The sequence below is a fragment of the Amaranthus tricolor genome, chromosome 5, assembly GCF_026212465.1.
Source record: "Amaranthus tricolor cultivar Red isolate AtriRed21 chromosome 5, ASM2621246v1, whole genome shotgun sequence".
Lineage (NCBI taxonomy): Eukaryota > Viridiplantae > Streptophyta > Magnoliopsida > Caryophyllales > Amaranthaceae > Amaranthus > Amaranthus tricolor.
Genome location: NC_080051.1, coordinates 20682921 through 20706574, shown reverse-complemented (window position 1 = coordinate 20706574; position 23654 = coordinate 20682921). Strand labels below are relative to the sequence as shown.

The following is a 23654-nucleotide window of genomic DNA, read 5'->3' as shown; positions in this document are numbered from 1 at the left end:
AAATATATCTTACACAACCTAAATTATAATCTCTTGAATGAACATTTGAAGTCAAAAGTTCATATTCCAATTGATATTATTAAAGTAATTTGACTAAAATTTAAAAGTTAGAAAAGTAGCGTGTAAAACCTTTGCTATTTTATTTATTGTTCAAAATTGTAAATTTATTTTGAAAGTAGTATGTATGCAAATGCAACCCTTATCCATTGTTTTTAAAGAGTTGGATATGTAAAGTGATCACTTTTACATGTCCAAAACTATTTCTATTTTACAAATTGTGGGAGAAGGCAAGTGCACGAATCATATTGGTACAATTGATGATGGGCCAAGAATAAAGAGCTCAAAAATTAATACTTAAAATCAAATAGTTTGGCCCAACACTTTCATTATTCATTTACCAAGTTCGTCTCTTTGAAAGACGTACATCAAGCTCTACCCGTTAAAGATTAATTTCTATTTACTGTATTTTTAATATCTACTTACATTATCCTTAATGCTTACATATCGTATTTTTAATGCCTACTTTCAATAAATTAAATGTCTACTTATATCGTTCTTAATGTCTACTTACAATATTTTAAAAATATATAATAGGTCGGTCTAATTAAAAATGATCCGCAACAATTTATCTTATTCATTAGGTTGAGCTATAGCCTATAGATTACCATCAACTTAGCGGTGAATTTTATGTGAAGCGACTGCATAAGTCATCAAAAAATTTGTTTTTAAAAAATAATTTAATTTAAAAAAAATAATTTTTTAAGTTTTGAATGGGTATTTTAGTTCTTAGATTAGATATTTTAATTTTTAGAATTGACAACTTTAAATCTTTAGAGTAGACATTTCAAGTCATGTAGTAGTCATATTAACCATTAGTGAAGGAAAATTTAAGCTTAAAGTAAGGACTTTAAATCTTAAAGTAGAGGTTTTAAGCTTTAAAATGAGTATGAGTATTTAACGGTTGAAGTACATAGGTAAAAAATAAAGTTAAGCCCTTAGAGCAGAACAATATGACTTGAGGTAGAGAATTTAAGAGATGAATTTAGCATTTTAATTATTGAAATAAGTGTTTTAAGAGTTCATGTTGATAATTACAAAAAATTAAGCTTTTAGAGAAGAAAGATTAAAACTTTATAGTTGGTGTAAAAATTTAAGTATTAAAATTGACATTTTAGATTTTAAAATGAGTATTTTTAAGATTAGAGTTGGTTGTTAAAAATATTTTTTAGGCCTTCCTTGTGACGGAGGCATGCAAGATTTTGGGTTAACTTATGCTAAATATGAAATTCATGCAAAAGGGTGAGCTGGGAATACCTTATATATATTTTTAGGAGTGTTGATCTATATTTAAAAAATCAATTGTTTGATGGGACTTTTTGACCAATATGCTAACACTAAGTTTTGAATAAAGTTGGATCAAAAAGTAATCAAATCTACACAAACAAATTATATACCACATTCGTTTTTATTAATAGTTACATTTCAGCTTTTTATATAAAAATTTTTTAAGTAAAATGTAACTATTAATAAAAAACAAAGGTACACATAACTCAAAAAACTCATAATTTAAAATCTAAGTTAAATACTCAATGGAACCAAAAAGGTAACAATTAGTAGAAATTTGAAGCACTAGGGCACAGAATTAAACCATTTTGTTTGTTTGTTTTGAATCAAATAAAAAAAGATGCAATAATTTCAAAAAAGAAAAAAAAACACTAGTTTATTTTTCATTCTTATGTTTATTGGTCTGTCTCCTTGAAACATAAACTAATCCAAATTTTACACTCAAAAGAACTAGTTAGTTACTTCCTTGACAGTTGGCAAACTAGTTCAATGATGACCTTAAAGCCTCAAGAGAGTTGAGAATAATAATAATAATACTCTTTCACTACATCAAGCAACATACCAAATATATATTCAATTTCAGATTTCCAGTCATAACCTGTAGAATAATGCACGCTACAATATTTGATAAATGCAAATTACTCCAACCGGTTGTTGCATAATTATAGATTCTGGTCCCTCGAAATGGTTCCAAAATCAACCAAAATGATATCCAAACAATGTTCAAAGCAAAAGAAATTTTTCATTACTTGATTTGTATTCCCGTCATTGACCAACAGACCAAGCTGTCGCCAATGATGATCTTATCAATTTGGGAAGGATTCATACAATGAATGAAAAACTGTCGAGCCAAATTTGGAGAATATTGCCAAAGAGGAAAAGTAAAATTATACTCCTATATAAGATCACTAAACAGATCACACAATCCAACATGACAACTAATTGTCTGCCAATTACCACTCAAGAACAAGGTAGAAGAAATTGTTGAATCTTCCAAATAAAATCCAAGACAACTCAATAAAAAAACAAAACTTGAAATACATTTAGAAGACAATAATTTCATGTAAAGCCCACTTAATCAAAGAGACTGAAACCCATATCCTGCAAATATCAAAAGAAAATTGCGTAAGGTAAACGTATTGACAATCCAAGATCTAGCAAGGTGGTTTTAACAAAATTTAATTAGCGTAATTAATTTCTTACATCGTCGGATTCTTCTTTCTCTTCGACCTTCTCCTCCTTTGCAGGCTCTGCAGCAGCGCCACCTGCACCTCCGGCTGGAGCAGCTGCTACTGCAACTGCGCCACCACCAGCAGGTACAGAGGCAAGTTTTTCTCTTCCAGCAGCAATTAGTTCTGCTAGATCTTTACCAGAGACCTGGTCAAAGAACAACTGAAGCCTGTCCTCATCAGGTTCAATACCAACTGCAATGAGGATTACATTAGTCAGCAGTCATTATTGAGGCAAAGTTAAACGAATAAAATATGCAGTAATTTAGAAGCAAACACATTACTAATGTACATACAACGCAATGGTCTTCTTAACAATCTACTTGGTTAAAAATAAAGGTCCATTCCTGGCATAAAACAAGCAACTTTTTGATGTTTTCTCTGATTAGTACTTTGCAATTTGACTAACCTAGAAATGGTGCTAACTTTGATAAGTTCAACTCCCCAACCACACTCCAACTCTGTTAGGCTCCTATCATCAACTACAAAACTATTCACTTCAATTAAAGTGCTACATTGTGCGACAACCAACTAGTAATTTAGAATAGCCAATAGCGCAAAGTAACAAGTCACAAGCGTGAGTGAATCAGTTCTTTAATTGTATTATGCATGATTATAACTGATATTTCAATTATCAAAAAATGAAAGATAACAATATCTGGCCATTAATATTAAGAGACAATGTCGGTTTTTTAATTGTATTTTACATGATTATAACTGATATTGATATATCAACTTACAAAAAATGAAATATAACAAACTTTTGCCACTAATATTAGGAGAAAACGTCAACAAGGAGTGGAACTCAACACTAAACTAAAGCATGTATATATAAACGAATAACTGGAGTCAATTTAAGATTCACCACGCTCCTATCTAAATTCTGATCTGGCCCTTAAAAGTAGTAATTGAGCGGAAGGCATAGAGAGGAAAACATAATGAGTACATGATACTATTAAAGTAAAATCCAGCCTAAGTGAGTATCTAGCACACAAGTACACAACTATTTGAGGGAATGTTTCTACAGCACACACGCAAGTGTGATGTGCACTTAATCATATCATGCACATCACAACATTTTGTGCAACACACGTTAATCATGTATGCACACCACACAAACATTTGAGGTGCATTTAAGGAGATGACTATGTTTCCTAGTTCCTGCAATCAACATCAATTTCAAAACCTTAATCCCAAAACTATGAGAGCTCCATGCAATACATAGTCGAAAAATAATTTGTACATCATGCTCAACAATATTTCAAACGGGCAAATAAAAGGATCAGCATGGGTGAAGCCATATGAGGGGCCCATGGTCCATAAATGCGGTTCATTGTAATTTTGATCCGGCCCCTTTGCTGATTTATACTAATATAAAATATGCATAATATATAATATATAATTAAAGAGATAAAACAAAGTAAAGATGTTAGAGTAGTGGAAATTTGAAATATTTTGTTAGTATATGGATCGTTCAACAATATTTAATTTGCTAGTGTATAAATCACTCAACTATAATTATTTTGTTAGTACATTGGCCATTTGCTAGTGTATCAATCACTCGACTGTAATCATTTTGTTAGTACATTGGCTATTTGGCCCCATTAATGTAAATTCTTGGCATCGGCCCTGAGGACCACTATAGAAAATACACAGTCGACCTTTAAGTCACTAAAGGTCAGCACAATCATACTCGCAAAAAGATCATTTATTTGCATCACAGTCTAATATCTGCATCCCTACTAATAGTTTCTCCATCAAAAAACAATCTAGCAAACCCAACAGAATAAACTCTTCAGATTCCAACAAAACTACACAGGTACACCAATCAAACAAATCAAACAATAACCAAATTAAACACCCTGAGGTTAACCAAATATGTTATAGCATTGGCCATTGGCAATGAGTTACACAGTCCACCATTCAAAAATAAGAACATAACATTCATCACCACCAAGAGAACAATCGAAAAATTATGTACACTCAATTTCCTAACCAGTACCAATCTAAAACGTATGCAACACAGAGAACTGCCCTTGATGCATCTTGAGCAGTGAACACGATTACTTCACTTCGAAATCTCATTGTGTTATAGTATTCAGATGGTCCCTTTATCGTCCACACCCAACTGTGGCAACCTAACCAAACACTACACTTCCTCTCTCCCTCCCTTTGAGTTTGTACACAGTAATCTAAACACATGTATTTACCAGAATGCACGAAAAACTATCAAGAAATTAATCGTTATAACTACTAATACAATATCATATTGACCGAGCAAAATAGCAGACAATAAGTACTTGTTCATCAAAACTATGACGATCGATGATTATAAATAGTTCATACTTCCCATAAACTCATGTCAATAAACTTACAAAATCTCACTGCCAATTATGTCACGAGCTCGTCATGAATTCAAAATAAATTATGATACACAAAAAAGGAAATCGATGAATGCGCTGATGGATGATCAAGATAATGGAATCACCTGATGAAAGAATATCCTTAACATCATCGACAGTTGGGCTGGATTTTCCTCCCAAAGCAGCCAACAAGTAAGCGCAAACAATCTTCATTCTGCAACGCAACTTGCAATCATATAACCGCAAAAAGGAAACCTAAAACAGATTGAAATTTATGAAGACACAACAATGATACCTGCTTACGGTTTGGGGTTCGAAGAACGGAGTGTCTGCTCGATTTCGGCTAATTTAGGGTTTGAGAAGAAGAGAATGGTTTCGAGGCTATTATAATTCTAGGGTTTTTAACGTATGAGATTACATCCAGTCCGTTGATTTTAATTGACGCTTATGCCCCTCTGAATTCTGATTTTTTAATTGTCAAAAATATGGATTATCAATTTTCATTGATCTAAAAATAAATTTAATTATTGTCTATTTTTAATAAATTCATTTATTTGGTACGGTTACTGTAAATAAATGAAATTATTATTTATTATTAATTATTTATTGGTAAAATTATCCAGAAAAATTCAACTTTTTCTACAATAATTTTAACTTTTTAATAAATATGAATATTTTAACTATACGTGGTGCTTGCTCAGAATGCATCAGAGTAACCTCTTACCTATAATACAGGTCATTTTGCATAAAAAAAGTAAAAAGTAAATACAAAATTAAATTATAAAAAACAAAAAAATTGAAAAATTAAAAAGCGAAATCAAATAAGTTTTTTTATTTTAACTTTAAATTTTTTATGTGTTTTTATTTTTTTTACTTTTTTATTTTTTAGCAATTAACCTGCAAAAAACTATCGCTATTTGGGCAATAATTTTTTGTGTAAATGATCCTAAAATTGAGTTTATTCATGGTTAATCGAGAGTTATGATTATTGTAGAAAAATCAATAAAATGTTGAATTATTCTAAGTCAATTTTCCTTGTTTATTTTTCAAATTATATTTGAATATGATTATAAATAAAATGTTTTTTTCGGTTTAAATAAATCTAGAATTTCATTTTGGTATTAACTGTTATAAATCTATTTTTTTCGAAACAAAATTTGGTTATTTTAAATTTCATTTTGGTGTTAATTGTATGTTCCTTAATTTTGGTGGAAAAATCATTGAATTTTGTATTTTTGTTCTTGAAACGTGACTTCGTCTGGTCACTGGTGTCAACTGAGTTTTGAAGACCCTGCTTGAGAAAGTATGTTATTTGATTGTTGAATGGGAAATGGAATTGGTTTTTATATAATTAATTTCTTATTTTAATATATTGATTTTTAATAGACAATAGTATACTAGTAGTGGAATTGGTTTTTGAATGTTTTTGATTTTTAATGGAATGTTTTTGACTTTTTGGATATTTGATTTTTAAATATATCATGTATATTGTATAATTGTAATAGACTATATAAATAAATATCTCACTAATTTTATAATTTTCAAGTTATAGCCGAATTTAAAGGTCTTAGAGTTATTGCATAGAAAAAGAAATACTTCATATCAGGTGTTATTGTTTCAATCTTTAAAATTTGCATATATGATGCCTAGAAAACATTTATTCGAAAATGCAAAAAGAAAGAAGAGAAAGCGTAATGAAGAGTTAATCAAATCACAACAAGATGCTATTCACAAATTTGTTGTTAAAAATGAAGTTTCTCATGAGACTAATTCAGTAAATTCACCAAATGACAATGATGTCCAAAATGAAAATGAAAATGAAAATGAAAATAATGTCCAAAATGAGACTAATGATGAGCTAAATGATATGCCAAATGATGTGCCAAATGATATGTCCAATGATATTCGAACTAATGTGCCTAATGATATGTTTAATGGTATTCCACACAATGTGCCTAATGATATGTCAAATGATATTCGAGATAATATGCCAAATGATCATAATAGTCCTTATTTGGATATTTATGATCCTTCAAATTGGGCAAATCTTGATAATACTCTAAAAGACATTTTAGTTGAGAAGGGGCCTATAAGAGAGTCAAACATTGATTTTCCTTGTGATGATTACAATAGACAATTTTCGTATGCTCATTTTTATAGAAAGTTGAGTAATGATGAGCTTAGTGATAGAAAATGGTTGATTTATTCTAAATATGTTGATAAAGTATTTTGTTTTTGTTGCAGATTGTTTAAAATTGTTAGTATTGTTTGTTGTCAACTGAAGGATTAAAGGACTGGAAACATATTAGTGAGAGACTCAAACAACTTGAAAATAGCAAGACATGTGAATAATATGATTACTTGAAATGAGTTAAGGGTAAGGTTGAATAAAAATGAAACAATTGATAAAAACTTACAAGAAGCTATTGCAAAAGAGAGAGAACGATGGAGACAAGTGATACTAAGAATTTATTCTGCTCTTAAATGTTGTGCTACTCATATATAATTTGCCTTTGAGAGGATCAAATGAAAAACTTTATCAAGATAGTAATGGTAATTTCTTAGGATTGGTTGAAATGATTGCAGAATTTGATGTTATAATGCAAGATCATGTTAGATGCATTAAGAATCGTGAAATCCATTATCATTATCTTGGGCATAACATTCAAAATGAAATGATTTCTATATTGGCCCATAGTGTGAAAAATATTATAATCAAAACAATCAAAGAATCTAAATATTTTTCAATAATTCTTGATTGTACCCCGGATATTGCTCATCAAGAGCAAATGACTTTGATAATAAGTTGTGTGAATATATCCAAAAATAAAATTGAAGAGTACTTTTTAGAGTTTTTAGAGGTGGATGATACATTAGGATTAGGACTTTTTGTAGGATTGCAAAACGCTTTAAAGTCTCTTGATCTAATATTAATGACATAAGGGGCAAAGGTTATGATAATGGCTCAAATATGAAGGGAAAAGCGTTTACTTGAAATGAACCCGAGAGCATTATATATGCCTTGTGCTTGTGATAGTTTAAATCTATCTCTTAGCGACATGACACATTCTTGCACTAGAGCTATTTCATTCTTTGGAATTGTTCAACACCTTTACACGTTATTTTCTGGTTCTACAAAAAGATGGAAAATTTTGCTTCACAATGTTTCCGAACTTACTCTTAAGTGTTTATCTAATACTTGTTGGGAGAGTCGAATTAAAAGTATTTAAGTAATTAGATTTCAAACTCCCCAATTAAGGTTAGCTCTGTCAAAATTATATGATTCTTGTGGTAATGATGCAAAGACAAAGAGTGAAGCGGAGTCTTTGTATAATGCACTTGGAAATTTTGAGTTTTTGCTTGGTATGATAATTTGGTATGAATTTTTATTTGTTACAAATAAGGTAAGCAAAAAATTGCAATCTAAATCTATGTGTATTGACACCACCATTGAACAAGTAAAAAGTATGGTGTCATTTTTTGAAAAGTTTAGGGAAGAAGGTTTTATTTCTTGCATGAATATTGCTAAAAATAATGCACTTGATATGGATGTAGAGGCTATTCTTCCAACAAAGCGTCATGTTATTAGAAAAAAACATTTTGGTGAAAATAATTTAGACAATGAACAAAATCAGTCACCTGAAGAATTATTTAGGGTCGAGTATGTTTTGGTTCTTGTGGATATGGCAATTACTTCTTTCGCAAATAGATTTGAGCAATTAGAAACCTTTCAAAATATCTTTGCATTTTTAATTTGATTCAAACAAGTTAAAATAATTAGATGAAAATGAGTTGAGAGAACGTTGTGTTACTTTTAACTCTACTTTTTCCCATGTAGATTCTTCAGATGTTAATTTAAATGATCTTTATTTATAATTGAAAGTGTTACAATCTAATTTGACAAATAATGTAATGTCAGCAACTGAAATTTTTGAGTTTGTCAAATCTGCAGATTGTTATCCATGTGAAATTTTTTATTGCTTATAGAATATTTCTAACAATTCCGGTGACTGTGGCATCAACCGAAATGAGTTTTTCAAAATTAAAGTTGATCAAAACTTACTTGAGGTCATCAATGTCACAAGAGCGATTGAATAATCTTGCAATTTTATCAATGGAAAAAGATTTTATGGAGAAGATCGATGTTGATACTCTTATTAATGATTTTGCAACTCGAAAAGCCCATAGAACTCATTTTTTTATGATTTTTTGAGTTTTTTTGTTTTTTGCATCTAGTGAAATTGGAGATGTAATTTGTCAAAATATTTTGTGCTTTAATGAATGGTTTTTTTGAAATCTTCTATCGTTCTTCAAGGCCCCCATTATACTATTTCGCCTAGGGTCCCCAAAATGTAAGAGACGGCCCTGAAACCAACACAAGTCTTTCCGGCGCACTTTAGCCTTACTCGTGCACACCCGGGAACACTTCCAAGGAAGTCACCCATTCTAAGATTGCTCCAAAGGTTTACTGCCACACGTTAGGCATATCAACAAGGTGGATCTTCTTTACACGGGAGCTCATTTGCTAAGAATTCCACAATTAAGCGTGCTTGGTGGGGAGCAATCTTAGGATGGGTGACCTCTTGGGAAGTTTTCCGGGGTGTGCACGAGTGAGGCCAAAGTGCGCTGGAAAGACTTGTGTTGGTTTGTGAGGCTAGTCTACAGTCTCCATGAATAGTCACCAACAGTTCGAGGGGCCGGGGTGTTACCATTAAAGTTTCGGAATTAACGTTTGTTAACGTTTAATGTGTAAAAAGGTCACGGTGGAACAATTAGGTAAACCTCCGAGTTACCGCGTGGATTTTTTTAAATTTTTGTTACCTGGTGGAAAACCTAAAACCTCAGGGTTACCACGTGTAATTTCCCCTCTCAATTTGCACATCTTTCTATATTTCTTTGACCTACTCGTTTTGCACCCATTATTTTTTTTAATGATCTCACACTCTTTTCTTTTAATACAAATCACAAATTTATTATCTCTGTCATTTCTAACCATTAATTTCTATCATCAACTTTTTTTTGTCTTATTCACTAATCCAATACTTTTTTCCACAAAATTTCACAAAAAAAAATTTAAAAATTAGGTGCGTTGGGTTTCATTCTTCACAAAATTTAGGTGCATTGGGTTTCACTCTTCACAAAAAAAAGATTCACAAAATCTAATTCACACATATTAAGCAAGATAAAATCTTTGGGTTGTAGTGAGTATTATTTTAATTAAATAGTAGTGTTAAGTAATGATTGTATTGGAAGTATGAGGTTGTAGTGGGTATTATTTTAATTAAATAGTAGTGTGAAGTAATGATTGTATTGAAAGTATGAGAGAGAAAATAATTATAAATAAAAGAAAAGGGGTACATTAAAAGAAGAGGGGGGTTTTAAGGGGTAAAAGTGGGATAAAATTTTCTAAAAATAGAAAGTATTCTAAAGTGGGAGAACTTTTGAAACTACTCGTTATAGTAATATAGAAGATCAAAAAAGAACGGAGAGAGTAATATTTTTCCATGAGCAATTTTCGGATTTAATCACGATGTTGGATGACAAAGATAAACCATGGATATGTGCGTTGGGTTTCATTCTTCACGGGCCAACCAATTTAACCTTTGACAAGTAAGTGAAAAATGTGAATTTTACACCATTGGAAACTCAATGCGTCCTTAGAAAATGTCGTCTTGGCGTGTATGCAACTATAAAATTTATTTTGCACATTTAAATAAATTTCTATTAAAAAATTTATTTTTTTATATTATATAATATAATATCACAAAATTCTTATATGAAATAGTCTTACGGTGAGACGATCTCAAAACAAAAAGTGCATAGGCTAAAAATTTCTATTATTGAGATATTTAATTTAAATATGAGACATGTCTCACGGTGAGACATTTCATACCAGAATTTGTAAATATAATACTTCGTTCTATTCACCATTAAGTGTCACATTTGCTTTATGGATTTTATCCAATCCACTTATTCAAATCTCTAATTGTGCATAATTAAAAATTATGGAAAGTTGATATAAATAATCCTTGTATTAAGACAAATCAAACAAAATCTCACTTAACTATGTTTTAAGTTATAGATTAATAATAAAATACGAATTAAAAGTATGAGATAAATAGTGTCCAAAAATTAAATTGGACACTTGTGGTGAATGGGAGGGAGTATATATGATACCCCATCCTATTGAACCTCACAGTGTCATACTCATATTTGATTTTTGATACTATTCATCAATCACTCTTAACTTAGATTTTATTTTTAGTTATAAGTTATAATATAGTCAAGTAAGATATTGTTTAATTCGTTTCAATGCAAAAATCATTCATTTTAACTTTTTACAATTTTTTTATTTGTACACTTAAAAATATTAATGATAGATTTATTGCATCAACAAATATAACCAGTCGAATAGGACTTTAGGATGAATAGGAGGGAGTATGAGTATAATCGTATAAAGTTGGCAGAGCAGGTAGATAACTGCCTACTCACTGCTCATGGCGTATATATATATATATTTGTGATATAATAAAAAGATTCTTTATGAAAACAACAAATGAAACATTTTACAATGACAAATGAGTATTTATTTTAAAAAATATCTTTTATTTCATTAACATTCTCTATACCAAACGACGCAAGTGGCGAGCAGCCACCGCAGTGCTATGTGATAGGAAATTCCCACGCAAACTAGAAGGAAAATTCTACTGGGCGGCAATCAGACCTGCTCTGCTATATGGGACTGAATGTTGGCTTGTAAAGAAAATTTTTAAACATAAGATGGAAGTTACAGAAATGCGTATGCTGAGGTGGATGTGTGGGCAGATATTGATGGATCGAATTAGGAACCAAGAGATTAAGGACAAACTAGGGCTAGCCTCTATTTTTGGAAAGATGCCAAAAATAGATTGAGGTAGTTTGGACATGTGCAAAGAAAGACTTTTGACGCCCCTGTGAGGGAAAGCATTATAGTAGAGGATAAGAAGAGTCGAGGAAGACCTAGGAGAATTTTGGATGAGCAAATAAAAGTTAACTTGCATGAGTTATACCTCTCTGAGGGCCTGACTAGAGATAGAGGTAATTGGAGGCGCCATATCCATATTTTAGACTACTGATGTACTCTTAGATTACCCTTTGGTGTTCTTATCCTTTTGCTTTTCTCGTTTCTTTTATTATTAGTTTTTTTGTTTTCTTTATTTTGTAGTTGGTTCTAGTTATTTATTTTATTTATAGGCATTTAATTTGTCTTTCCTGTGTAGTTACGTCTCTTTATCTTTCTCGAGTTGGAGAACTCCTTTGGCCGTGTTCTCCTTTATGAATATGAGTTGCCGCCGTCTTTTCCTCCCCAAACCCTATCTATAGTTTTTTTATAAGCGGGATACACTGGGTAAGATAATGATATTCTCTAAACCAAACGGCGCCTCATTAATCAACGAAGGGGCAAAATAATGAACCGAAGTGGGTTGAGCAAGGGCACTTCCGTCACATAAAAAATAAAACACAATGCGCGGGAAATTCCAGCTTTCATTTTCCAAGCCCTAAGCCCCAACAATTACATTCTTCTTCCCGCCAATTTGTACGTCTTCCGTCGTCATTCTTCACTTAACTTTTTCTCACTCCCAATATCTACTATCTTTCATTTTTCTCTGCTCTAGATCTGTTATTTTTCTACCAAATTAGGTTAATAATGAACGGAGATTTCCGAAGGCGAGATAGGAAAGATGATCGGAGAAGAAAGAAGCAGCAGCAAACACTTCGAAATGCGGAGGATGAGCTTGAATCAAAATTAGGGTTTGATGTTTTTACTGAAGGCGATAAGCGCCTTGGTTGGCTACTCACTTTATCATCTGTAAGTTTATTTAATTTCATAATTTAGTCAATGGTTGAAATTTTGGTGTTAATTTGAGTTTTAGGGTTTTGCTGAACTGATCGATGTTTTGATTGATTAATTGGATTGTTTTTTTTCTGTAGTCTTCGATTCAAGATCAGGATAGCGGAAATGTTTATAGTTGCGTAGATTTGTATTTTGTTACTCAGGTGAGTTGAAGTGGTAATTGAACCCTAAGTTTCTATTGAATTTTTGGATTTTTTTGGATGATTTTAATTTTTGGAATTTGCAGGAAGGATCTAGTTTTAAGGTGAAGTACAAATTTCGGCCCTATTTTTACGCGGCCACGAAAGTAAGTGTATTAGGAGTATTTAATTATTTGTTTTATTCAATGCTGTTTATTGTTTGCTATTAATCCCTGAGTAACGAAAACTGGTTTGGTTATTTGATTTTTGGGGGAACTTTGCAGGATAAAATGGAGACTGATGTAGAGGCATATCTTAGACGGCGGTATGAGAATGAAATAGCTAACATAGAACTTTTGGAGAAAGAAGACCTTGATCTTGTAAGTATCTGGTGGCTTGGATTCTCTACTCCCACTCTTTACTATGATCAGTTGATCACAATTTCACGTATCAAGTGTGATGTGCAATCTCTTAATTATTGAATTCCTGGTTGAGATATGAAGGGAAGTAGGCAACTAGAACAATAGGAATATTAAGTGCTCCATTAATAAAAAATCTTCAATTTCTCTTAATAGCTCACATGATTTAATGAAAAGACTGATTATATTTTCCCCGTCTGCCTGGACATAGAAAAATCATTTATCTGGTTTACGGAAGTCATATTTGAAGATATCATTTGACACAGTACAACAGTTAATGACTGTGAGAAATGACCTGTTAAAAGTTGTCGATAGAAACCGAGCAAAGTTTGAAGCAGCTCAAGCATATGAGTCAATCATCTCTGGAAAAGGGTAAGGCTCAATTTTTTGCTACAATTAGGTGTGATGGTGCACAATATCAATGTTAAGGAAGAAATAATTTTGCTTGTGATTTGCAGTCAACATCGGCCTCTAGATTTTGTAGATTGTATAACTGATCTTCGCGAATATGATGTTCCTTATCATGTTCGATTTTGCATTGACATCGGTAAACCTTATTTTAATCCACTGATTTTGTTTGTCCCTTTTCGTTTAAAATTTTTGTGACTTACTATGTTAATTTGAATATTTTATCGCCTTTATATGATGCAGATGTGAGGTGTGGACAATGGTATGATGTTGGTATATCTAGTACTGGTGTTTTGCTTGAGAAGAGGACTGATCTGCTGCAACGGGCTGAAGTTCATGTCTGTGCATTTGATATCGAAACTACAAAGCTTCCTCTGAAATTCCCAGACGCTGAGTATGATTTGATAATGATGATTTCATACATGGTTGATGGTCAAGGATATTTGATTATAAACAGAGAGGTAAAATGAAGAATTCATTGTTTTGATGTATTTATAAGAGACTTTGTGGTTCATTTTTGTATTGCTTATACCCGGCATAAACGTTGTTGATATTATGATTCAATATCGATGTAAGATTTTCTTGTGATCGTATGGTATTGATCAATGCTTTAATTCCATTAGCATAGCGCATTGAGTATAAGCACATTGCTTGAAAGCTTTAAGTACATATTAACCTTTTTTTTTTTTTTTGATGTTTTCAGTGTGTTGGGGAAGATATAGAAGATCTTGAGTACACTCCAAAACCAGAATTTGAAGGATGTTTTAAAGTTAGAAATGTGAAAAATGAGGTGACATTAATTGCTTTGTTTAGGCTTCAAACGTCCTAGAAAGATGCCTTTCTTTCTAACGCAACACTTGCTTGCATAGGTGGAGCTTTTAAGAAGCTGGTTTTCTCATATGCAAGAAGTTAAGCCTGGTATATATGTTACGTACAATGGGGATTTCTTTGATTGGCCATTTTTGGAACGCAGAGCAGCTCATCACGGTTTAAAGATGGATGATGTGTGTAGTTTGATTCTTTAGCTTACTATTTTTTGATACACTTAATTGATTTTTTGAGCTCTTCCGATTAAGCGTAATTAGAATTCGTTCTTAGCTAGGGAGGGAACCATTTTATTCTAGTAAATATCATCATACAAATCCCATTAGACTCATGCTGTTGGCACTTTATTGTTGCTAATATTTTCCCACTTTATCTATATGTTCCCCATCTCAATCTAAATCAAGCGATATTGATCTTGTTTTATGCTGGTTTGAAAAATGTAGGAAATTGGTTTTCAATGTGACAAGGTTCAAGGTGAATGTCGTGCTAGATTTTCCTGTCACCTGGATTGCTTTGCCTGGGTGAAGCGTGACAGCTATCTTCCTCAAGGGAGTCATGGTTTGAAGGTAATTGACATTCATGTTGGTGTTTCCGAAGCCATGTAATCTTCTTTTTTTCTATGTTTCTGCTTATTGTTGAGAAAATTATTTTTTGCAAAATTGAATTGCTTAAAGAACATAACATCAATGTCAAAGTCTTAAACCCAACAATATAGGATCGATTACATGATCAAATCAAATCAACGTGTGTTCCCTATCATGATTACCCATCCCATTTTCTATTCCTTACTTCTATTGAATTGAATAGAGTTTGCTGCCCTTTGTTGTCCTTAGTGGCAATTTACCTTTAGAATGCTGAAGATTTATCTTGGTTAATTGCTATTGTTTTTAAGGTGACACAATAACTTGTGGTTGAAAGAAACGACTTCCTCGCTCCTCTATGCTTAAGAATCTTAATTTTGAAAAGTAAAAAATTAATTGTCTTTTGACTTGATACATTGTGATGTTTCTATTCCTTCTATTGAATTGAATAGAGTTTGCTGCCCTTTGTCGTCCTTATTGGCAATTTACCTTTAGAGTGCTGAAGATTTATCTTGGTTAATTGCTATTGTTTTTAAGGTGACACAATAACTTGTGGTTGAAAGAAACGACTTCCTCGCTCCCCCATGCTCAAGAATCTTAATTTTGAAAAGTAAAAAGTTAATTGTCTTTTGACTTGATACATTGCGATGTTTCTATTCCTTCTATTGAATTGAATAGAGTTTGCTGCCCTTTGTCGTCCTTATTGGCAATTTACCTTTAGAGTGCTGAAGATTTATCTTGGTTAATTGCTATTGTTTTTAAGGTGACACAAAGAAACGACTTCCTCGCTCCCCCATGCTCAAGAATCTTAATTTTGAAAAGTAATTAATTTAACTGTCTTTTGACTTGATACGTTGCGATGTTAATGTCTTTGAAGCGTTTGCACATTGATGCTTATGACCAAAAATTACACTATATGAAGATTCTATGTTTTCCCTTTATAATTGAACTCTTTAATGTCTTTTAGCAAGATTCATTGGTGTAGTTTGCATTTCTTACTTCTTTTTATCTATTAGGCTGTTACCAAAGCAAAATTAGGTTATGATCCTTTGGAGGTGAACCCTGAAGACATGGTTCGTTTTGCAAAAGAAAAACCTCAGGTATAAGTTGTTCACTTTAATTTAGTTGCTACTGGTACATTTTGTATATGCATATAGTCACTGAATGTGATATAAGTATACCTTAGTTTTATTTCATAAGTTTTATTTGGGCTTTGAACTTATGGTATTATGTTTGACTACATCCAACTTAATAAGCATTTATTGTTTTCTTAGGGCATGGTCATTTCTACATTTGAGAACGTCCAATTTTACTCTACCATAGAATCATAATGGTATTCATGATATATTATAAAATTGTGTATTATATTACATATCACAAAAGTATAGTCTTGTGTGTTGCAGTAATTAGGATGAAAAATGGTTAACCCACAAAAGAGTCAAGAGTGGTTGGATTGGCAATTAATTAGTGTATTTGGCAAAAAATTACTCATTGGAACTTGAGAGTATAGTTCCTTAGTTCAAGATTTTAAGGCTATTTTCTAGATTTATCACCTCTTTTTGAGTGTCATTTGACTTGTTTTTATTTTGTATGTTAATGACTTCATTTTAGTTTGGTGTGTGTGTACCCTTTGTCTTCTTTTTGTAATGAATCCTTTGGTGTCATTTCAATATACTCCCTCCGTTCTTTTTTGATCTTCTACTTTGGGTTTTTCACACATATTAAGGAAGATAGAATCTTTGGATTGTAGTGGGTATTATTTTAATTAAATAGTAGTGTGAAGTAATGATTGTATTGGAAGTATGAGGTTGTAGTGGGTATTATTTTAATTAAATAGTAGTGTGAAGTAATGATTGTATTGAAAGTATGAGAGAGAAAATAATTATAAATAAAAGAAAAGGGGTACATTAAAAGAAAAGTGGGGGTTTTAAGTGGTAAAAGTGGGATAAAAACTTTCTAAAAATAGAAAGTATTCTAAAGTGGAAGAACTTTTGAAACTACCCGTTATAGTAATGTGGAAGATCAAAAAAGAACGGAGGGAGTAGTAATTATTTTGATGTAATTGTTTATTCTTGTAAAAGGCAATTTTTTTTTCTTGAACTTTGATGCCTTCTTGTGTCAGTAAGGCTATATGTGAACGATATAATTATTTTGTTGATCAAATTTTCTTTTCAAAGTTTGTTTTAGTTTGGATTTTGGACATAAGCTGATCTTTTTATATTTTCACATATGTATGTAATGTCTACATCCAAATGATTCATGTATTTGTATGTGTAGTGGTTAATTTTCGTGCATTTATTTCTTATTTTTTTAATATTCAAATGAAGTTTTTTGTTTGATCAATCATGGGAAATCAAAATCTGGCAATATATTTTTGTGCATCATCTTCTTATTGGGCAAAGAAAGGAATTCAATTGGGTGAACTGAAAATATTTTTGGATTTTAAAATCACTATCCTTTTTATCTCATGACAATAGATTTCTTGTGAAGCTTACTTATTTTTTTAGTGTAAGGTAAACAACTTGTGATATACATTTTCGGATCAATTTCAAGTCAATAGTTATGACTGGATGTCTTTTAGCTTTGCTTTGCCCCCGAGTCTTCAGTTTTATTCTTTATATCATAGTATCTAAATGTTCCTTGTTCTAAATGTCATGCAGATGATGGCTTCTTATTCTGTTTCTGATGCTGTAGCAACCTATTACTTGTATATGACATATGTTCATCCTTTCATATTTTCCTTGGCTACTATAATACCTATGCCTCCCGATGAGGTCTTGCGGAAAGGAAGTGGTACTCTCTGTGAGATGCTTTTAATGGTTCAGGTCTGTTTCATAGAGATGCATTTTGGAGGATATGTAGAAAGTAGATTATGTAAATTTACAATCATCATACTAGTTGTCTGATATTAACAGGCGTTCAAGGCAAATGTTGTCTGTCCCAACAAACACCAGTCTGAATCAGAAAAATTCTACAACAATAAACTTTTAGAGAGTGAGACTTACATTGGTGGTCATGTGGAATGCCTTGAGAGTGGTGTTTTTAGATCTGACATTCCGACTAGTTTCAAACTCGACCCATCTGCATATCAGGTTAGTCTTAATCATTTTTATGTGACGCACAAAGGTTAAACCTTTTCTTATTTACTTCTATGCTTCTAAATTGATACATACTATAGTTTTTCTATGATTTTCTAAAGTAAATCACCCATCAATATGGATTTTGTGAATCTCTTTAGATTAAACCATTAAAGTCACATTATTGTTTTCCTTCTCGGATGTTGTTGGTTTTCCATTAAATCTCAAAATAAGTACGCAATGATTTAATTGCCCTTCCAGAGTGATTCATTCTGTTATGAAATGTATATTTCTTATATCCTGGCATGTCTTGGAGCTTTGATTAGTTGTTCAAAAATGTGTTTGCGATCGTGATTGTGGTAATGGTTACAGTGATGCGGTAGAGGGAGTGATAGAGTTATCGTACTAGCAAACATCGGCCAAAACCATGAGATATCTCTTGAGTCGGTCTACATTGTTTTTTTTTTTTTCACATTTATGATGCGAGTAGTATTAGTTTAATAGATTTCAAAAACATAATTACTCGACCAAAGGTATACCTTGCAGCGAGTGCAGCCTTGAGTGTTGTTTTGCATTAGCTTTAAAATATTAAACTCAGTTAATAATGAACTAGTATGAAAATTTTATAGTTGAAGGTTTCCTAAAACTTAAGTAATTTACTAGCTTAAGCTTTATCAAATGATGTAGAGCAGAGGCGAAGCTAGGATTTTATAATAGGGGGGCCAATAATAATACAATATTTATAATCATATTAAATATTTAAATTAAGTTAAAGTTCTTATATGAATAGTTAATTGAATCGCACTCTTCGTGATTTCATTAGAGCAAAATCATCAATGATAGAATCTACGGTAAACATATCAACTAATTTCCTTTCAATAGATATTACAAGAACATCTCTTAGACAATCATCTTCCATTTTTGTCCTTAGCTTAATCTTAACAATGTTCATTGTGGAAAATGCACACTCACATGTTGCCGTAGAAACGGGGATAGTTAGAATAAGTCGGATCAATTTATCAACAAATGGAAACTTTGTTGATTTCCTGTTTCTGTCAATTTTTGACATAATAATTCTAAGTTTGCAGGCTTTTCAAATTGCATAAGTTGACAAACATCAAATTGTGCAATTCATACCGAAGTTGAAGTATACTTTTTCTTGATCAGAGAAATCTTAAGTATAGTATTTTTTTGCCAAGTTGCATATTTTGTCAATATCAAAAGACTTGAAAGAATCTTTAGGATCTAAAGATGCACTAAGAATTAGAAGATCAGTCATATTTTCATCAAATCTATGATCGAGTTCTTGTAGTAGTGTATCTATTGCCGCAATATATAGTCAATCACAATCTGTTTAAACACTATTATTTATTCATGGATTCATTTTGAACACTTGGAATCGAAGCTTGCCTGCCATTGGCCTTTTTGGAAAAAAATCTAGTGTTCTTGACTTCATAGTTCACACTATTATATATTCATGGATTCACCTAATAATAACAATTTTCTAACTTTAAAATAAAGAAACACAATGATATAATTTATGAACACAAATTTACCAATTACAAAAAAAACACAAATTTCCCATTTACAAATGAAACGCAAAATTCCCAATTACAAATGAAACACAAAATTCCCAATTACAAATTTTCCAATTCTCCTAATAGCAAATTTTTGAACACAAATAAAACAAAGTAATTTGGGTATGTTTTTTAGGTATGAACACAAATATAAACACAAATTTCTTAATTACAAATAAAACATAAAATTCCCAATTACAAAATTCTAGGTTAACAAATTACAAACCATTAATTCAAACAAAACAAAAAGGAAAATAAAAGGTACAAATAAAAATATGAAATAATTTACCTTTGACAAATTTCTTGAGTAATAATTCAACTCTGATTTAGAGAGCAATAGTTCAATTTTGGTTTAAAGAAATTTCTTGAGCAATAAGAAATAGGGTAACTAGAGTAATTTTGTTTGAGTTTCAAATAAAAAAAGGGAATTTCAATGGTTCTAGAATTTGTAAATTACTTGAGCAAAATGCATCTTGGGTAATGAGGTTCTGAGGATATTAGAGGTTCTGAGGATTTAAAAAAAATTTGAAGGTTGCTGCTCCTAGGATTTGAACTGCAGTACCATAGGTTATAAAGTACACATCCTGACCATTGAAGAGCGCCAGTTTCTTTTTTAGATCTTACACTTTATATACATATACCATAAAATACTTAGGGGGGCCAAACCAAAATTACAAAGGAACATATATTTAAGCCGAGGGGGCCGGGCCTCCGCCGGCCCCCTAGCTTTGCCCCTGATGCAAAGTAAAAAGAAGGATCTTGTACATTATCTTCAATATTTGATTAGTTTTTTTCTGTCAATCCTTGATGCTTTATATTTGCATGTATATATGTTTTGACAATGCTAGTCTATTTTTTTATTTATTTATTTTTTTTTAATGTATTTTTTTCTAATATGCGTTGTTATTTTAGGACGATTTGTATCCATTGAATTGATGCTATTGTTTATGTAAAGTTGCAAATGATGCTTGTGTGAAGGATCAATCATAAATAATCTCTTTGTTATTACAAGGGTAAGGTGGTGTACACGAAAAACTTTTAAACCTTGTTTGCATGAGCGTCTTGACATAAGGGTAGTGACATGTTTCTATTTCAATAATATGATTAGCTTTCTTTTGAGACTATGTAGATTTATTTCCATAATTTGTGTTTAATGTATTACCCTTTAGAGACTTAGAGTTTCGTTTTTAATTCACCAAGTGCCCTATTTATATTAGAAGTTAGAAATGAATTACTATTTCATATCTGGTATTAACTCTGCTTTTTTTGGGTCAGCTTCTTGGCTTCAATTTTTAGCAAATCTTCATTGTTAAGTATTATTTATTTTATTATTTATGGTTGGATGCTTGCACATTCAGCAATTAATTGACAACCTTGACCGGGATTTGCAATATGCTATTAAAGTGGAGGGGAAGATGGACTTGGATATAGTCTCAAATTACGATGAAGTTAGAGATGCAATTAAAGACAAGGTAATTTTCATTTTTTTCTTTGACTTCAGTTCATCAATTTCAATGAATCTTTATTTACACTTTTTTAACTTTCATTTTTTTGTTTATATTATAATAGTATCATTTTATATTTTTTTTTCTCAATCCCTCCTTTTACGCACAAATTGTTTTAGTTGTCATCGTTCTTTAGTTTGGTGTTTGTAAACTTATATTTCTGTTCTAGAGTTGATCTCATTCTCTAGAAAGATACTAGTAGATTTTACTATACAAAGTTCATTGATATCTCTGGTTTGCAGCTAGCTCGCTTACGAGATGGGCCTGTACGTGAAGAGTGCCCCCTCATATACCATTTGGACGTTGCTGCTATGTATCCGAATATTATTCTAACAAACAGGCTTCAGGTATTGTTTGTCATGCACTCTTCTCTAGTTACATTAATCACCTGTTTGAAATTGATTTGAGATTCTAAAGCTTGTTAGAGATACATGTACCATGTGTGACGAATTAGATAAGCACAATTTTGGTTTGGAGGATGAAATTGCAGGTTTTTTTCCTTGGAGCTATTAAGTTTCAAGAAACGAAGAAAAGTATCGTTTTTGTTAACATATTAAAGTGAAGCATATGTAGAACATAACAAATTTGAATATTGATTCCTTCAGAGCAGAAAAAGAAACAAAATGGAAGAAGACTTTGTATTATTGTCAGCATGTGTCACAATATGCTATCACAAGTCAATTAAAATGTTCTTTCAATTATGTTCATTTTCTATGCAGTCCCAGAGTCACTATTTGATGTTTTTTTTTTATAATAGTCGGTTCAGTTGATATTGTTAATTGACAAGTTCTTTTGAAGTAGCAGACATCATTGGCATGAACTCTGTGTGTGTGGTACTTGATTTAGACTTATGGTCCGCTCTTTTTTTTTTCTTAAAGAAACCATATATCTCAACACCTAAAATATGATACTCTTTATTTGGATATATGTGTTGAGAAGCTGGAAATGATATTCTTCAAGTTTATGCCTAGCCTTGTTTTGGTCCTTAGTCTTTTCAACTTAAATGTACTAAGTATTCTATGTTAGTTTAGTGAAGTATCTATTATGTTCTAATAAGGGAATTTTTATAAAGTATGATGGGTGATGAGTAGATTGTGTTCTTATTTTGGACTCATTAAAGATATGCACTGAGCTTGGGATGTAGTGCAGCATTACATGTAAAGAGAAAATGTGTTTTGTTCTGATTAGATATTTGTGGAACTATTTCCCTTTGCAAATTGTGCTTTTATGAGATCACGCTCTTGTAACCACAGGCCCCTCAACAATTACGTACTCGACTTAGGCAGCTTAGGGTTGGCAATTTGAGGTTGTATCAAATAGGTTTTGGCAGATTCTTGTCTTAGGCTCAAATCTGAATTAGTAGGTGACATGCAACTATCCTTCTATTTGCTGGGAGCATCGAGACCATGGAAATGAAGGGAATTTACTTTTCATGCTTTTGTGCTCTTTCACCAACTCCATTTACTTTAGTTTGTTCCTTTTCTCAGGCACCCGTGAGAAATTTTCCAAACATACAACTTTGGTGTTCAATAGATTGCAATGTGGACCTAGAATTAATTTAGAAGAATCGCGCTTAAAGGAATTAGCTCCAAAATTGATATGTAAAAGCTAGAATTACGCTTAAAGGAATTAGCTCCAAAACTGATTTGTAAAGGCTATCCTATTTTTTTCTGTTAGTTCTCTTCTTATTGAACTAAAGCTTATTGATGATGGAGATTATGAGTTAAGAGCTGATTATAAAAGTTTGAAAGATGGACTTATAAGTTCTAAGCAATGTTTTTTATATGACGTTTGTTAGTTGTTTTCTTTTGCATTTCCTACTAATAGTGATGTAGACTTGGAAAAATAAACCCAGGACTCGAATTGGACCCAATCCAAATCTTGATTTGGTAGACACAAGCTTGACCCAATAAACCAATAATAATATTAGATTATGAAACCTCATCAATTTTTTAAAATTATTATTATATCCTATTTTTTGTTTTCAATTTTTGAACTTAAATATATAAATTTATGTATGAAAGTTTTAATCTTATTAAATAGGTATTTATATAATTCAAATACGTATCTAACTTGAATCAAATTCATAGATCACCAACTCTAACCTAAAATAGACTTGATCCAACCTTAACCCAATTTGTTAGCCAGTTCTACAATTATGGGTTTCTTCTATGGGTAAGCAACAAACACTACTTTGTGATGTATTCTTCGTTCCTTTTCATTATAGCATATGTACTTTAGGATTGCTTTACCTTTGCCTATGGGACTAAGAGGAGTTTAAAAGAGGAAGTGGTAAGTTGAAGATGCCGTGTA

The 23654-nt window shown here is 31.6% G+C and overlaps 2 protein-coding genes and 1 pseudogene across 2 annotated transcripts in view; 2 read left to right on the top strand and 1 right to left on the bottom strand.

The window, feature by feature from the left end:
• Positions 1-2066: 2066 nt before the first annotated feature.
• Positions 2067-5370, bottom strand: LOC130812614 (60S acidic ribosomal protein P2A-like). The gene is made up of 4 exons (XM_057678141.1): positions 5232-5370; positions 5062-5150; positions 2548-2768; positions 2067-2445 (listed from the first exon to the last, which is right to left on the bottom strand). Exons 2-4 carry the CDS (start codon positions 5147-5149, stop codon positions 2419-2421), a joined length of 336 nt encoding a protein of 111 aa, XP_057534124.1. The 5' UTR covers position 5150; positions 5232-5370; the 3' UTR covers positions 2067-2418.
• Positions 5371-6575: 1205 nt separating this feature from the next.
• LOC130813556 (uncharacterized) lies at positions 6576-9149 on the top strand (annotated as a pseudogene).
• Positions 9150-12480: 3331 nt separating this feature from the next.
• LOC130812613 (DNA polymerase epsilon catalytic subunit A-like) overlaps positions 12481-23654 on the top strand; it is a 27497-nt gene continuing 16323 nt past the window's right edge. Inside the window, exons 1-15 of the mRNA XM_057678140.1 lie at positions 12481-12785; positions 12908-12973; positions 13057-13116; positions 13234-13329; positions 13580-13740; positions 13827-13915; positions 14020-14237; positions 14480-14566; positions 14646-14780; positions 15045-15167; positions 16199-16282; positions 17843-18007; positions 18098-18274; positions 21195-21308; positions 21584-21688. Of these exons, the coding sequence (XP_057534123.1) occupies positions 12624-12785; positions 12908-12973; positions 13057-13116; positions 13234-13329; positions 13580-13740; positions 13827-13915; positions 14020-14237; positions 14480-14566; positions 14646-14780; positions 15045-15167; positions 16199-16282; positions 17843-18007; positions 18098-18274; positions 21195-21308; positions 21584-21688 (1842 nt within the window). The 5' untranslated portion in view covers positions 12481-12623. The remainder of the gene's footprint in view (positions 12786-12907; positions 12974-13056; positions 13117-13233; positions 13330-13579; positions 13741-13826; positions 13916-14019; positions 14238-14479; positions 14567-14645; positions 14781-15044; positions 15168-16198; positions 16283-17842; positions 18008-18097; positions 18275-21194; positions 21309-21583; positions 21689-23654) is intronic.